Source organism: Anopheles coustani, chromosome 2, assembly GCF_943734705.1.
Source record: "Anopheles coustani chromosome 2, idAnoCousDA_361_x.2, whole genome shotgun sequence".
Lineage (NCBI taxonomy): Eukaryota > Metazoa > Arthropoda > Insecta > Diptera > Culicidae > Anopheles > Anopheles coustani.
Window position 1 is genome coordinate 58,722,940 of NC_071289.1, and position 17,628 is coordinate 58,740,567.

General features: G+C 47.0%; 1 protein-coding gene across 2 annotated transcripts in view; it reads left to right on the plus strand.

Annotated features, from left to right (window-relative positions):
• Positions 1-17,628, plus strand: part of LOC131263799 (protein phosphatase 1 regulatory subunit 12A) — a 71,180-nt gene that overhangs the window by 46,412 nt on the left and 7,140 nt on the right. Inside the window, exons 10-15 of one of the 2 annotated variants that reach the window (XM_058266057.1) lie at positions 155-337; positions 1,929-2,094; positions 3,678-4,997; positions 6,088-6,609; positions 6,683-6,733; positions 10,264-10,269. In XM_058266057.1, the coding sequence (XP_058122040.1) occupies positions 155-337; positions 1,929-2,094; positions 3,678-4,997; positions 6,088-6,609; positions 6,683-6,733; positions 10,264-10,269 (2,248 nt within the window). The remainder of the gene's footprint in view (positions 1-154; positions 338-1,928; positions 2,095-3,677; positions 4,998-6,087; positions 6,610-6,682; positions 6,734-10,263; positions 10,270-17,628) is intronic. The other variant, XM_058266058.1, reaches the window with a different exon arrangement.

The following is a 17,628-nucleotide window of genomic DNA, read 5'->3' on the forward strand; positions in this document are numbered from 1 at the left end:
GTTCTCGGTTTGTGGAATGATGATACTTTCTAACATTTTTACTTTTACTTACCAACCTAAAGCTAACTGATTGATCACCTTATCCAGAGGAAGTCTGTTCAGTGAACCTATCACTTACGCTGCACTTCTATCCTTTTCTTTGCTTTATTTTTAGGAAAACAACCAGCAACTTGGTGTTGGGTAGTACCACTAACTCCCCCGCCGCAACAACACCGACCGGACCTACAACGACGCAACTGGCCCCAACGGCTGGTACGGGAAGTTCCGCCACGGTCTCACCACCGACCAGCCCCTCCGGAACACCGACAACGACTCCCACTTCCGGGCAGATCAGAAGGTAAGATTTGGGGATGGTTTTTCATCGCGCGTTTTTGTTTTCTTTTACAATTGAGAGGTACATTTTCTTCCTCACGAATGCTTGGGTTTAAACGGGGCATTAAAAAAGGCATAAACATAACGGGCGAAGGGAAGTCAGTTTTCGTATTTTTTCATTACTTTCATCTTGTGTAATGTGTTATTCCATAAATATTTTCATGGACATCATTCCACGCGTATCCACTTGTGTATCGCAAAAAAAAATTGTGTTGCCCGTTTCGTCCATTGTGTTGGCGCATCCCATACTCTTCAGCACCACAAACAGCAACAACATCTTCACGCATAGCAACAACACTGAAACCCAAGGCAGCAGTACGGTACCGTTCGGGGATCGCATCCGCATGCAGCAGCGGAACGACGATCGCCGTTCGGACGTACCGAGCCCGGAAGTGGCCAGAAAGTCATTGCAACACGCCGCGACAAACAGCAGCAGTTCGTTCACTACCGATCAAAGTGCATCATCTCAGCCTCCTCAGGGTGGTGGAGGTCCCGATAGCACCAGCAGTGCGATCGATCATACTCCGCCCGAGGGCACATTCACCATCAACAACAACAACAGTAACAGTGCTACTGGCGGCAACGGTCCGGCAGGCAACAAGAACCACAGTCTGTTCGAACTCAATCGCAAATACATTGAACAGGCGCAGAAGACGAAGATCAATAATGAACGGAATAAATTTCTCTCCTCACTCAACGAGAAGAGACAACAGCTCCAGGACCAGCAGCAGCAGCAACACGAGCCATATGAGCCAAGGCGCGACGGCGGTGCCAGAACCGGCAAAACGGCGGAAACGGCACCGCAAGAAACGTCGGTCGCGGAACCGGCCGTAGTAAAGCTTACGATTCCATCGACGTCGGCGACGGCAGCGGCGACCACTCCGGGAACCCCATCGACAAACAAGTTGTCGCCGGGCAATATTTTCAAAAACTTTTTCAAGTAATTACAACCATCCTTTCGAGAGCACCCGCGTTTTGTATCTACTCGGTGTTGTGTGCTTGAATGATCACTGTTTGGCTGGTCTTCCAGATGATGACTTACAGATTTAATTTAGATGAAAAGACAGCTCTTTCACTCACATGTCGTTTTGGACAAATATGTCTCTCCCAATCGTGTGGATTAATTCTTGCCAGTATTGTCGTTAGTGTTGATCATGTTGATAAAAAACTGATAAACATGCACGGCTCTTCCCGGTGTGCATGTGTGAGCAGTGGCGTGCGAAATGCAACGTTACAATCTTCCTGCAAATTGTAATCCCTACATTTTCGTGGCATTGTGTATTTGCTCTGTTTGTTTCCTCGATGATTTCCTGTTCCTTAATTATCAAAACAATTAATACCCCTGTTCTTTCTTATTTTGCTTTCATAATCATAACCGCTTATTAATAACTTCCTGAAAAATACCTACTGAAATTACTCATTCGCTATGTACATTTTTTTGATAAAATAACAATTTTGCAACTTGTGGCTGTGAAAAAAACCAGATACTCGTTTAACTGTGTGTTACTGTAAAAAGACGGTAAACTAATGCCCTCCACTATCGAACATATTTACAGATCATTTGTACCACCGACGAGAGACGAAGAAAGTGAAACCCAACGAAAGGCTCACGCAAAGCGGGTGCGCGAGACGCGTCGCTCGACCCAGGGAGTGACACTCGACGAGATCAAGAGCGCCGAACAGTTGGTCAAGAAGAAGAACAATGCTACCGGAGGCAACGAGGTGAGTAGAATAGGCAATCCGTATATCCTAGTGTACTATTGTTTTGTGTCCATCACTTTTTGAAGGATCCCTCGTGTACCCTTGGAGGTCAGGGAAGATTGAACGGTCCTAGATAGATAAACTGACCAAAAAAACTTAGTCAAAAGTTATTTTCTCAAAAGCGAGCTTAGAAATGCAAGTTTGTGTGTGTGTGTGTGTGTGCTTGATTACGAATGAAAACGATTTTAAATTGTGTGGAGAGTGTGTGAGTGGTTTTTATTTTCACTTTTTTCTAAGAATGTTTTAAAAGAGATTCTTAAGTTCTGGTAAGTAGCTTACAAAACGCGCCCGACGGATAAAGCTGATGAAGGATTTGAACATTGGGATCCAATATCCCCTCTTGCACACACTAACCGCTTTTTGGGTTGGTTTTGATTGGTTTTTGTAACGTTTTTTAAATTTATTCCTTTTCCGGAGGTGGGTTGGAAAATTTTTAATTAATAGGGTGAACTGCAAATGAATTAAAAGGTTTAAAAAAGTGAAACAAAACTGAATCGTTACCGAGATATTTTTCATTTGTTAACAACATTATTATGGAGGGGAGTGCTTCAGCAAATCTAACCGCTTCCGGAAGCACACATTTGCACACGAAACGATCGCCACCAACACCGTATGCACATGGAAGAGAGAAAACAATCATTAGTACACTCTAGAAATTGGTCATATTGGTCACGTGCCAGGATTTGTATTGGAATGGCTAAAAAATCTCCACATGTACACAGGGTGCGTGACAATTGTTTGCAGTAAATTTGAATAGATTGTGTCTCATCTTTGTATCAGAATATTAAGATAAATTTGATTGCACTGGGGAGGTTATATACATATATAAACACATACCTCGGTGACAAATGGATAAAATCCGATAGGGCCTTCTCTGAAATGAAAATTATAACAAACCGTCCTTTAGTCTAACAATTTTTTAATGAAGTTTAAACATATCCACCCGAAGTTATCCGTCCAGTATCGAGGGGTAACGATGTCCTGATGGGTTTAACTGTACCGTAATGACCCTTCTTCTTGGCGTAACGACCTCTTGGTCATGCCTGCCCCTTAAGGACTTACAAGACTTTGACCCTATATGAACGTGGATAGTCAGTCCTTTCGTACAGGGGAGGGTCCGGTCTCGGTTGGGATACGAACCCACGCCGTCGAGGTGGTGAGCCCCGGCGCTCATGGGCCGATTTTCTATCCGGCGCTACCGCTCGGCTGTCGCGGACCCTCCCCGGATCGTAATGACTAGTTTTGAAAATTAAAGTGCGGCGTAAGATTGCTTTTAGGCTTGCCCTTTTCATTAAAAAAACATTCAAACTGTTTATTTCAATCACTGGGTAGTTTTCGATGCCTTGCACAATAACTTTTTCAGTGCCAAATTTATCTGATTATGGATGTCCACAGATGAGAAATAATTTATTTAAAATTACTGCAAAATCGTCACCCATTATGTAGATCATTCCACGCCCTTTACCCCTGTTCGGTGTTGCTTATTGTTGATCGCTCGACCCTTTCATCAATAAATGTACTGACATGTTAACTGACATTAACAGAGCGACCCGTCGACGACATCTGCGAGCGTGGCCACAGCAACGAACACATCATCATCCTCCTCATCATCAGCATCACTATCATCTTCATTATCATCCACCACTGCACAGCCGGCAATCCTTCACACCACGTCAACGACGTCCGCCGTCAACGATCGTGTCCCTTCGATGGGGCAGACTGAGGGTAGCAATGATCAGCAGCAGCAGTCGCAGCGGGAGTCAGACAATAATGTTCCTTCGCCACACGGCGGTGCTAACAATGGTACCGAAAAAGATGCAACTCGCGACGATAGGGCATCGGATGAGGTGGTGGTATCGGCCAGTTTCACGATAGCGGCACCGGGCTCATCGTCATCCGCTGCAAGCACTATCATCGACAGCGAGCGGGAAAGTGGAGGAGGCGACGATGGCGGTGGTGGAAGACGACGGCGTCGAAGTGTACCCGAAGCGCAGGAAGAGGAGGACGATAGCAAAGTGACAGTCTCCTACACTATCAGTGCGCCGGTAAGGCATGCATCACCCAACTCCAGGACAACAACTGGCGCTTCGAAGGAGGAGGACGCACGATCGTCGGATGTTGCGGCCGTATCGGCAACGTTTCACGTACCGCAGCCATCGATTGCCGGAGGTACACGGATCAGATCGATGTCTTCGACAGAAGCACCGCCGGCGACGCTTTCGTCTGCGGCCCAAGAACGACCGGCAAGCGTCAGTGGTAGCATATCCGCCACGGCAACCATACGCACGCCAACCACAGCAGCAGGGGGTGTCGTGAGTAGTAGCGATAGTAATATCAACACCATCGGTGCGCCCTCTAGTACCAACAACACCAACACCAACACCACACCCGCGACGAGCAGCGGTGGCAGTGGCCATCACAACACAACAACAACAACCTCCTCCTCATCCTCCTCGTACACTAAACGTTCACTGTTCGATATCGATAACGCCAACTCACTAACCCTGGCCGAAAAGCTACGCCATGAGGCCAATAAGTACGCCATCACGGCGTCGGCCGACGGCGAGCTGGACAGCAGCAGTGGCCATGTGGTGTCGTCCGCCACCACCCGTGTGCCAAATAGCCACCACTTAAATGCTCCTACTAACTCGGGTGGCGTTACCGGCGACGGTGGTGTCGGCGGGGAAGCAGCCAGAGAGACCGCCAGTGCACCTGCAGACAATAGTGCCACGAGTGCGGCTGCTGCTACCACCGTGCCGCCGTCACCGACGTTGCGGAAGGCCGATCCCACGGCAACAGCCACGGGTACCACCGCAGCCGAACGGAGACCCTCGTGGCGGTTGAAAGTGGACGGTGGCAGTAAGGTAAGCGTGTGTCTTTGTGTGTCCTGGCAATGTATGTGCGGACTAGATAGGTTTAATCCTCTTCCCCAACGCTTCTCGCCGATGCTTCTCTCCTCTAATCTATTATGGCATGCTTACTTCAGCCTTGTACGGAAACCCCTAAAGGCACCAAATCTGTTTGTGCTTAAACCTTTCACAACAAATGGCTTATGTAAAGGATGTGTGCACAGTAACATTTGTATTTTGCTTTGGTTGTTATGTTCTCTTAATGTTCAGATAGACTAAGTCATAAAAAAGTTAATATTCGGTTGTGCCAATTTTTGCAGTATTCATTTGTGTGTTTTGTTAGGTAACGTATATAGATATTGACTGACCTACAGAGCAACCTGCATAGGAAAAAGTCCTCTTTCATGTATTATGTGGTCAGTTTGACACAAATTATTATTAATTCTTTCTGATCAGCTTTCTCAGTCTTCCTATCGCAAAAAAAAAATGTAACTCATTGCAATAGTATGATTTATACGCATTCGGGGGCATATTACCCGTCATTTTGGTTGCATTCTTAGTTGTGAATGTCATTTTGTCGTTTGGTTGTAATTTCTTGTGAATAATGAACTTAGTGTAATTCTACATGAATACGATTGTTTTTATTGTTTCTCTGGTATTATCTAACCAAAAAGTTTTCTTATGTAAAAAGTTAATTTTGTTTTTCAAAGTCAAAATTAATCAAGAAGATCTAAAAAGGTTGTAACATTCTTGTTTGTTCTCAAAATGATATGCCAGCGTAGAGGAGGATACATATTTTAAGAGTTGTTTTATTGTGTTTGTTATTTTACTTTAAAATCGTATGGTTGTCAAATACTTCTTGTCAAGGGTTTCATGATGTTCGATAAGTCCATAGTCATGGATAGTGCACCCGGAACAGCGCAGGTTTTTATCATAATTTTTCTACTCACTCTTCAATGCTACTTCTTTTTTATTCTTTCTCTATCGTCGAATCTTTTCTATTAGACTGTAGGTAATCGTAATGGTCTTTTCCATTCTCGAGTGAATTTCCGAAGCGGATCGGTGTGATTACCACTTTTTTTTTCTCTTTCCTTCCGCATTGCAGTTCAAACTGGAAGATGCGTCCACACCGAATGCCGCCACTCAATCATTTTCGCTGGCTGGCGGGTCATCGTACGAATCCTCCTCGACCGCCAACCTAGCGCCAGAGCACGGTTCTACTACTAACACTACTACTAAGCTCACCGCGTCATCGGCACTGGCACAACGAAGGCAGCAGAATGGTGAGAGCGACGTCACCGTCGCCACCACCGGATCCCGACCGATGTCAGGATCGGGCCTGGCTGCGGGTGAGCAGTACAACCGGGTTCCTGGCAGCACCACGTCCGCTTCCGTGGCTTCGGCAGCCGTAGAGGTAGCGACCGGTACCGGGGACTCTAGTCTACTCAATCTGCGAAGGCCGCCCAAGTCATCCATCGGTGGTGGCAGTTCCTCCGGGTTTGGCGAGGAGAATAAAGAGAATGATAAGGAGAATGACAGCCGCACGGCGCAGGCTACGCAGGCCGTCATCCAGCGACGCCGGCGACAAAAACGTCGCTCGACCGGTGTGGTACCTGTCGGCATGGAGGTAAGCCGCTTATCGGTTGATCATTCAGTCATAGGATACGCTAAATGCGCGCGCAATGTATTCTCTCTTGCAGGATCTGGATCCCGATAGACAAGATTCTCCGGTCGATGGTGAAGAAAAAGAGGTAAGAAATATGTTATTATAGTAGAATTTGAGGTAAACTCAACCGGAAGAATTATCTTGCCATCGTGTTATAATCCACCTTCTAACGTTTTGCAGCACTGTTCTTAAACTAGAAAATAGCAGGAGAATATAACGAAGGCAAAAGAAACACACTACTTGCCTCCGTTTGTCATGCCTGTTCGCTTAATTAGTGTCGTACCCGGTGTCGTTTTAATCGGCAAATCAAGTTCGTATGCTTCATAAACGATAAAATAGCGCTTTGGCAAACCATCACGCTCAAAACTGGGTAAATGATGACGGAACCTGCCATTGGCAAGGATGGTCCCTGGGGGGAAGCTCGGATGAATGCCTATCAATTTTGTCCCCATCTGATTTCACGGGAGTGAGACTCGGGTACTCTCATTTTCTAACCCGGCAGCAGAACCGACCAGAATACAACGAAGACAGGCGGTCGCCAATATTTTCATAACATCTGTAGCATATGCATAGTCCGTCGCATCCTCCGCGAGTTCTTGTCACCTTTCGGCGTTCATGCCTGTTTTTTTTATCTTTGACGTCGGTTTGTCTTGGCAAGAGAACGCAAAATCATCGTCCACCATGAATGGGGCAGAAGCGTGCGGGCGATAGTTTGCGCATCACGCATTTTTCCCACGGCATTCGCGATCCGTTGGGAATCGCGACAAGACACGCTCAGTTTCGTACGGCGGCGGTGATGATATATACGTTTTTATAAATAGTCGCTTGGACTCTCGCCGTCGTCGGGTGGTCCCTGGTCGACTTTGATGGGCGTTGTTGTGTTTTGTCCTTTTAAATATTAGGAACTCCCTACCCTACATTGCCCCCGGGAAGCGCTTTTCACGTGGTGGTTTTTTAATAGTTTCGTATTAGCGTCGTAGCGTAAGGACGGATTTGCGGCCTGTGGACTTCGTGTTCGGTGTGCAGGGGACAGTAATGTCTTGTTCTAACCTAATTACCATCGTGTGCTGCGAGATGTTCATCATAATCCTGGTGTACACCAGGTGCTCCCTCTTCTATGACCGATCCGATGCATCCAATCGATCTCTGCCGATGGTTAAGCCCCCATCTTCATCAGTGGCCTCTTGTGCCTCAATTTCTCATTTGCGCGTCGTGTTCGACCGAGGTTCTTGACCTATGCGTGGACACAAGCTGTGACATTTCATGTGGTGGTTGTGCAAAATATGGCAAAGGTAAAAGGGGGGTGGCCACGACGCAACGAAGCCAAAGGAACCAAACCAGTGCAATGAACCTTCCCGGTAGGAGAGCGAGTGGTACTTTCGCTTCTTTTGCAGTATGACGATTGTCGTAAGCCCCGCCTCACCCGTGATACCCAGACCCGCTAGTGGAAATCTAAATTTGGCCCATCTATTCGGACGAAATGATCCTGTCAGACCTTTCTGCTCCGCTTTGTTGCACAGAGCATGAAGAGGGTTTTTTTCCTGTGTGAAATACTACAGCTTTGACATGTCGTAATGTCGTGTAAACTGACATCCACTATTGCGCCAAACCCGTACAACCCGAGGGACAAATCTTTCATTACACCACCTTAAGGTCTCGTAGGGCCAAGAAATCTAAAAAAAATGAAAGCAAGATGTTTTTAGATAACTATTTTTAGACAAACTAATTGCCTCTATTTTTAGCCCTTACCGTCATTTGATGGCCCGAACTACTACTACAGTATTCGTGCGGCTGATGCGACATTGGAAGTGCATCCGATTCGATTGTTTTCTTGCGAATGACTCATCGATGAATCAGTGGCGTTTCAAGGTGTTTCGCCTACCAACAGGGATGGGCTGCTAAGGACATCCGTGTCCGCCGTGAACGTGATCTCGTTGGGCGTGGGTTGAACGCTACCTCGTTAGTACTGCACAGCGCACTGTCTTCGCACACCACCGTTTGACGTCATAATCCTCGTAGAATCGCAGGCACAGGCATTCGGTTGAAAGTGACATTCGCAACATTCGTCACCTGACACCCGACGCCGACTCTCAGCTAAGACTGGGACGTTATAGACGGGGTGTGACTTCCATTCCCCGGAGAGAGGACAGTAGCTTTTCTGCGGGAAGAGAATCGCTACCTTTTTGTTCGCGTTCAGGTTTGTTTCCCTTGTTTTATGTGGAAACAGAAATGTGTGTTCCGGTCACTGCAGAACGCCAAAATTATACATATACCAGCGACGGAAGAGGACTCACTGTTAGGAGGAAAAGAGATTACACTTCTTTTTAAATATCGTCAGAAACAAAAACAACTAAGATTGATGAGCTCAAAAATGACCTGCAGGCAATGCTGTGGAGGTGCTATGGCAGCGTCATCTTTTTCTGGCAAAATACGGTAAAACCAAGATGGAACCATTAGTTAAGGCCCCCCGGCCCCTTGACCTTGTTTAACTGTCCAACGACATCCATTTCGTATTCACGCTTTTCTGTGTGTGTCGCGGTATGTGCATGAGTGTTGTGACCTAGTTTTTCTTATGTCATTATCCTTCCTGAAAGTAGAGCGAAAAATTACTTTGCCACCGATAGCTACGAAACACGGATCGATCTTCACAATGTTGATGTTACGAACAGAATATGTACGCTCCGTTTATTTCTCTTGGTCCTCCGTCCAATATTTTGATATCACACAACCTTCCTCCCGAACAAAAACGACAACAGCAATATTTTGATGACTGTGTTCTGTTGGGTTTTTAATGCAGATTAAAGAAACCGGCACCGGAAAAAGTCTATAGCATGCTTAGTTTTGTGAAATACTGCGATATAGAATGGAGAGCCGGTTGATGGAGCTATAAACGACGCCCGGTGGTGAAACGATTCACGATGGTAATAACCTTGCCTGCCGCCGATGGAGGCGCATGGTGCCCTGTGACGTGCATGGTGTGGTGGTGCACTGTTTTTCTTTCCACTTTAAGCGCTCCTTCACAGCGTTCTTATGGAAATCTTAGTTTGTTTTCTTACTCCCCGTGTCTGTGCTGTGTGATTCTTGTCTCCCCACGAAGGCGAAAAAAGGCTATCAATGTCTCCCTCTCGTCCGCGTCATGACGATCGCCAGCGATCGAGCGTGGCTGCCCTTGTGCTTCACGTTTGTTTACGTTCACCTGCATACAAGGCTAAATATAGCGTGATGAAAGAAAGACCGGCCCAAAACCCAGCAAGCCATACTCGTTGGGTACTCTCCCACGCATCGTTTTCCTCGCGCTGTAAAAACCATTCACGTAAGACGATCGAATTCAAACGAATTCAATTTTAACTCCTTCCGGTGGTTGGGATTACCATTTGGGAAGTGGAAGGAATGGTACCCAGATGCGGGGATATGTGTTACATGAGCTTAGACAGACCACCACTTGTTGTCCGGCACACGGCAGTTGTTCGCTTCGTTTGGTAGTAATTGGTCGGTTGATAGTAAAAACACTTATTGGGCCAAACCGAGGTGGGATACTTTTATAGGATTGGCCGTCCAATCGCAAGTGCTTACTTATTCCGGCTTCCTGGCACTTGTCCATGGAAATAAAAATAGCGCGAAGTAGAAAACGCGAAAGAAAATAATAACGATCTGTCTGGTGGGGTAAAACCCCGGGGTGTGTCTGCCATGTTTCACTAGGACTTGCCACGGCCAGAATTCAATCATTCGTTTTCATTTCAATTTGTTGTGAAAGATAATCTTTCTTCGAGTAGCTTGGTATTTGTTGCCACCAATTAATCTTGTTTTGACAACAGTTCATTATCCGCCCGAGAGGCGTAATAACTCGCGGTGCATTTTCTCTCGAGTCGAAAATCGAATGCGAATGGGTGCAAAATATACATGTTACAATTAGTGGAAAGAATTCGCCTTTGCACCATCAAATAACAGGGCGTACCCGCCCCCCGCCTGACGAATGGTCTATCAATCATCAGTTTATTCGTTTCCGTGTGTGTGTGTGTGTGTGTGTGTGTGTGTGTGTGTGTGTGTGTGTGTGTGTGTGTGTGTGTGTGTGCGGCGTTCTTGGCACTTTTTCGGGAAACCAGGAAGAAATCCAACAAAACGTTCAGAGGTGGGAAGCAATGGCTTTCGAAAGCGCCACGGAAGGTGGAAGGTGCAGCTAATTCGTCTTTGGTTTTCCGTACACCATGATGCTTCTGCTGCTGCTGCTGCTGCTGCATCATCGTGGAGGGCATCATTTCTAAATTTAATCCCACATACCCACAGACACAGCTATACGTGGCAACTGCATGGGATAGAGTGTGGGATCTCCTCTGCTTCATCTCGTGCGAGGAGCAGGTAGGACAACACCGCTTGGATATCATTAACACCTCACCCTACTCCTTCCTGCCGTCCGATTTTCGGGGAAAAACCTACAGAAAATGACCTTTGGACTACCAGTTTGTTGTCTGCTGCTGCCGCTGGGAACCGGGAAAATTCATTGCGCATTTCGTCGATTTATGGGGAAAAATTTGTACAACATTTGTTTTCGCAAAATGTTTGCTTTTCTTTTCGGCGAAAACTCATTACCCTTTCCACGAAACGCATGGAAACTGTTTACATCGTATCACCTGACCAGATTCGCTTGGAATTTGCTGGAAGAATTTTATTTTTATTTTCCCCAGAATCTGGTGTTACGAATCGAACCCGTCCTCCGAACGCATCGAGTTCGACATTTTCCTTGGCCACGAGACGTTGTTCTGTGATCATCCAACGATCGCCCTCGTGTCCCCGATGTGTGCGTCCGTCGAAGGAAAAAGGTGAACCTGTCAATAATCTAACCCCGCACGGGTGTTCGCTGCTTTGCGTCAACGCTGGTGCTTCTTTCTGGCGGTTGTGTGACGAAGAACAGAAACAAAAAATTATACACAACCAGAGGGGGACCCACTGCCCGGTTCGTACGATCCTCACGGCTAACCTTAACCTCATTTTCCGTTAGCCAGAACAAGAGTTGGGGAGGGGGTGGAGAGGAAGAAATAGAAAATAGTGTTGCTTGAAATCGTCTTGCCCGGCAGTCTGTGGAATACCTTAACGTCTTGGATTTGGCTGTTTTAGAAATTTAAAAGCAATTAATGGCACGCCCGACCCTGGCTGGCAGGGCGGCACCTCATGCCCGGTACTGGAAACTGAAATAAGAGAAGCGGGAAGCAAGTATCTCGATGCATGCACGGAAAAACGGTACGCCATGATTGGCCTGTACGTCCGGCATACGGTAGTGGTCCTTTTTACGGTCGAGGACAAACAGGTGCGTTCTCAATGCTTACCTGCTGCTCCTGCCCTTACCTCCGCGGTGTTGATGCTGTCCGTGACACTTGAATTGTTATTGACATATATTAATACTGCCTTTTCGTCAACGCTTTTTAGCCAATGCTGACGCCTCGCCCTTAAACTTCCACATCCATAAAAATAAAGCCATAAAATGATATCGCCAAAATAACGCCAGTCGACATAATCGTCAAGGACACACGTTTCACGATAATGTTCGTTTGGGAAACTCTTCCCTTAATGACGTGATGGATACAGATTTATGTTGCCAGATCGTTAACATTCAATCACGCTCTTCGGGCTTTCCACGCAACCAAAGTGCAAAAGATAGAGATGATGGAGGCTTGCGACGAGCATTCAGTGTCCTTACTGCCCAGCTGTTAGTATATACTCGGCATTCTCTGCTGGTACGACACACGCTCCTCTCCTGCGATAAAATAGTACCCCCACGGGTGAGCCAGTTCGCTCTCATCTCACGCGCTATCATCTCACTACGCGAAGCGGCTGACCACTAACGCAGCCGATCCAAAGCTACTATACAGCGGCTGACTGTTGATGACGCTCTCTCCGTTTAGGTAGCTGTTTGGCGGCGGCTGTAGAGACTGTGTTGTCGTTCGATCGCACCAGTCGCTGATCGTCAGCCACATTCGCCGTTAGTGCTCTACCACGTTGTAGACGAACTACGTTTTCATTGACTAGTGTTTTCGTCATTCAACGAACTCCACGCTACTGAATCCCACTTAGTTCCGGCTGCTTTGTTGTGAGTTTCCGTTTCCTGAGCGTTGCGTGTGTTTTTCGATCTGCGCACTATCGATCATAACGATACTTTCGCGTTCCTGTGCATCAGCTGAGCCGTTGAGTGAATGGAAGTGGTTGTTGTTTTTTGGTTTTTCTGTTCATAACTGTTAAAAAAAAGTATTAACCATCTCCACCCGATCCCCTGCTTCGCGAGGTCCGATAGCACTGGTGGTTGGCCCCGTTAAGAGACAGGTTAATTATGCGAGAACCTGAGATGCAGCCTAGCGTATAGATGAACTAAAGAAGAAGAGGAAAATAGTAGTGAGAAGGGTGGCGGGAGACGCAATGCAACGAGATTTGCCACCAGCAACACACGCCGGAGATGGCCATTGGGTCTCGCCACGTTGCTTGTGTGGTTGCCTTTTGGCCATATTTGGAGCTTTGATACGATCGCGCAAATTACGAATCGAGGCTGCAAGATCGTTGACAACTGGTCATTGCATTGCCGTTGGGTTTCGACGGTGAAGATTGCGTGTAGCAGTTCATACCGAAAGTTCATACGGCAAGAACATAAGTTGTGTTTTGTGGTTCTTGGTACATTTCGGACGATTTGAACAAGTTTGATTATGCACGTTTTGATTTCTAGTAATGATGAAACTAACTCTTCATGTGCAAAACTCAAAGCAAAGACTTGGAAGCTGCTAGATAAATTTTCTAGTATATAATCTGAAGGTAAAAAAAAATCCCGTTTTCTACTACCTTTCAAGTGTATACTAGCTACTACATTTCAATTAAATTCGTAACATATATGAAAGTATAGGTGTACTATGTTTATCATTACCAAGACCGATCGGGAAATCGTCACAGACAGATGTGACGTGCTCGCATAAATATTTATACTATTCCAATGCTTATGTTTTCTTTCCGCAAGAATCGGAAATTGCTATGAAAGCTCGTTGTAACTGTGCCGCAACTCATCAAATCGGTGTTTAGTTAGTTGATGGTTTTACCTAAAAATTACGTAATCGATTTATAATGCAACCTTCTATTCAAAACAGGTTCGATTTGTTTAGGTTGTAAAGCATCGATCGATTTTTTTCACTCTCTCTCGCTCGGCTACAACATCCGTCCAATGTTTATAAAAGTGAAAACTGCTCCCTTATGCCACCTACACCAATACACACCATCACGCGTCTATAACTGCTCGAACTTTTCCATTTGACTGCCATGGCCACGAAGTAATTGTGGACGCTTGCCTTGTCTTGATTCGTTCCCAAAATTGACCGAAATCCAAATCCGCCAATGTTTCGTCTCGTCCGATGGAGTGTGTGTGTGTGTGTTTGCGTGGTGCTTTGATCGTTCGGCAAATTACGGCATCGGTTGACAGGCCGGCATGATTTATGGGGCCCGGCTTTTGGCCATTCCTCCTGGTACAGGATGGAAGCTATTGGAGCTACTGCTATCGGTGGGCTGTTTACAAACAAGTGGATTGAGGCGACTTAATAGGGAGGGTGGGGGAAGGAAACATCGTCATGGGGTTTTCCAGATTGCGGCGAGGGTGGTCGAAGAAAAATGGATGTCCATTTTCTATTCCCCGCGGCTGCGAAATGATCAGCGATGGATGTGTGGCGGATCTAATGTTATTAAAATAGGGAAGCCACGTGGCAGACACATTTGTCAAGAAACACTTTTTAGTCGTATAGTTTCCGAGCTTGCTCCATCCGTTCCCGCTATGTGGGCCTTATATTTTATCCACAACGCGCGTTGAAAAATGGAGCATTAATATGTTTTCTCAATTTGTCCATTCGCTCAAGTGAAAACAATCAACTAGTTGCTTGGGAAATACCCCGATTTGTCTTTAAAAACATTTAGAACACATCCATCTCCCGTTTTCTTTGCGGCACCAAACTACTTCCCGCCCCTTCCTGCCAATGCGGGATGATTGTGTAAGATGAACGATGACTTACCGCGTTCATTTTGCTGTCAAAATTTATCTTTCACGTGAACACGGACGCACAATAATTCCTTCGTCTTTCGTACGGCACCTTTGTGCTGTTGTATTCTTGGACGATGATTCATTGGGTTCCTTCTAATGGGCATCCCAAACTCGATGGTGAACGCAGAGGCCTTTTTCTAGTAAGGCAAACACTAACGAACATGTGCTGCCGGTCGTCATTGCGACCGATGCAGCGGGCCTGCTTTTGTGTTCCATCTGTCAATGAAAATGTCCATTTTGCACCGTAGGGGTTTGCTACCGCTTGGCTTGTGGCGGTTCGCCCAGCTGATGCCAGCCGTTCCGGTGCCGTGACGTTTGTTGGGAGTTGCAGGAGGGGTTCGCGATCATCGACGTACGGCTAGGAGGGAACGACGATGATCTCAGCACGACAACGGGTGCTGCTGATGTCATTCGGAAAATTGAATGATTTTCCCAGCGCAACGCCCCTTATAGTGCAAAAGGTGGCTAGAATTGTGGTGATTGCTGTGGAATTTAATCCCCATAAATCCTAATACTACGGCCGATGATCATCACCCTGCCTTGGTAGATGTTTTTCATTGCAGGTTGTAAATTTGTATTCATGATCGATGGAACAGATTCCCGGGGGATTACGAGGCGACTCGAAAAAATCTACCCATTTTACTAATCGGGGGTCTGTTTTGAGACATTCATTTATTTTAACTAATACGCTTACGAATGCGTGCATTGCTTTTATTCCTCCAATGACCAGTGAGAGTCAGAGATTTTTGAAGATATATGTTTAATTATTTCGAGAACATGGGTCGAAATGATATTTCGATAGTTTGAATGTTGAAAAGTATGTTGAATGAATGTCGTCGGGGATAGAATTATTTCATGAAAGATTTATTACACTCAAGACACGAACATAACGTTTGTTTGCTCCTAAGCGTAGCGTAAACCATTCAACCATCCACCGGAAATGGTGATTTAACAAAGCAATAAAACACGGAATATAGGACACCATCTGTCGGAGAGCATTGGAGATCTCTTCAGAACCATTTCGGCATGCTTTAACGAACTGCAATTTTAAACAAACTTAAGAAACAAACCTCCTCCCCACCAACACTCGTCTGTCTGTCAAAGAGCGCTTTCGGTTGCATTCCATTCGAGTTGCACATTCCTGATGTGCACTTCCGTGTGTGTTCCGACACGTGAAGAGAGTGGCGTCGTTTCGTCAAACTGCCACGTTTTTCAACCGGTGGAAGGAGAGCGGTGGCGGCCCTTGGGGATGTCAAATGTCGATTTCACTTTTACTCTCCAACGGCTTCCACCACCCGGGAAGGGGAAAATGGTTATGGAAAGGTCGGCTTCAAACGTTCGTTTTCCACGCTTGTTTAGCGGAAGACTCACCGCCGAACACGACGATTTTGTATGGTTCGCTGGGGTAGAAAAAAGAATAAACGCTCGTCGTTTTCGTGCACGTTGGAACCACGATCCCTAAATATAGCACCCAGGAGAACGACGGAGGAACCCTGCGATCGCAGGAGACACGAAAGGCGGGACGGAAAAACACTCTCAGGCTGGGTTTCGGCAGAGAAAAGCGCGAAGATGGGATGGGTTTTGTAGAAGCCAAGCAGCCGCCAATTCTCTAGTACGCTTTCCATCGCGTTGGTGGAGAAAATCTCTCCTCCCGACAAAGCAACTTTCGAGCGGCAACTGCGCCTTGAGGGGGAGGCAAGGGAGAGAGAGAGCTCGAGGGTGTTTCCACAACCGCTAATTTTAAATTTCTTCTCCCGCGGCAAGTGGTGCCGTCCAACGCCAGAGACGAGAGGAGTTCTTTGCACGAGTTAAGCGGACAACGTTTTGCGTCGTGGTTTTTGTTTTATTGAGGCAGCCTTAAACAATAATAACACTTCCATTCTCCACGGGTTAACGCGCTACTAGCGTGGTTTGCATCGAAATTGACGCAGTTACGAGGAGCAACCACCAAAGGGACGCCACTCATTCACTGATTGATTGTATTTCTCGATCCAGTTAAGCCAAAAATGTCATTCCGGTCACGATCGCGCACGGTTCAACCGATCGTAACCCGCCGGGCTTCGTCGCTGACCCGGACGATCGCACCCTCTTCCGTCAATGGGGTGACGGGAAGCTCGGCGCTTGGTTCCAGCTACGCGGGACGTTCCTACACCGGCGCATCCGCCATCGGAAGTGGGTCCTATGGTACCAGCAGTAGTCCGTTGGCAGGTGGCAGCTGCTACAGTTCATCACCCTACGGGAGTACGAGCAGCCCATCGAGCAGATCGCTCCTGGGAAGTGGAGCGGGTGCCAGTGGGGCTGGCACGAACGGTACCGGCCACTACTTTGACTACTCGAACCTCTCGCGGAGGGATTCGTACGGTGGAAGCAGCAGCAGTCTGGCGTATAAGTCTCCATACAAGGATAAAGATCGGTACGGTGGTAGTGGCGGTTCAAGCTACACTTCCGGTGCAGGTTCAACGGCCGCCTCGTCGTACAAGGATCGCTACGTCAGTCCATACACTAGCTACGACAATGGCATCACTACGGCGAGCCTGAGTCTATCCGGGTTGAAGCGACACCATCACCTCTCAAGCAACGGACTGTCGGCTTCAAACACAAGCCTAAACGGATACGTACCGTCGGCCAGTTCCGGCAGCAGCAGTGCTTACCACCACCATCATCATGCGGCATCCGGTGGCGTTGGCAGGAGTCAGTCGTTGCGTGACCACGAGCGACGCAGTCGCAGTAGGACAAGGGCGTCCCAAGCCGCCAGCGCGGCTACGTTGTCCAACTATCCGTCGAACAGTTCCTTGGCGCGATCGTACAGTACCACGTCCGTGCAAAGCGAGGGATATGAAGTAAGACTGGGTGGAACCTAGAAGCAACATAATTATTCCGGATTGAGTTACCTTTATGCTTTTAAAATAATCGTAAGCTGATCA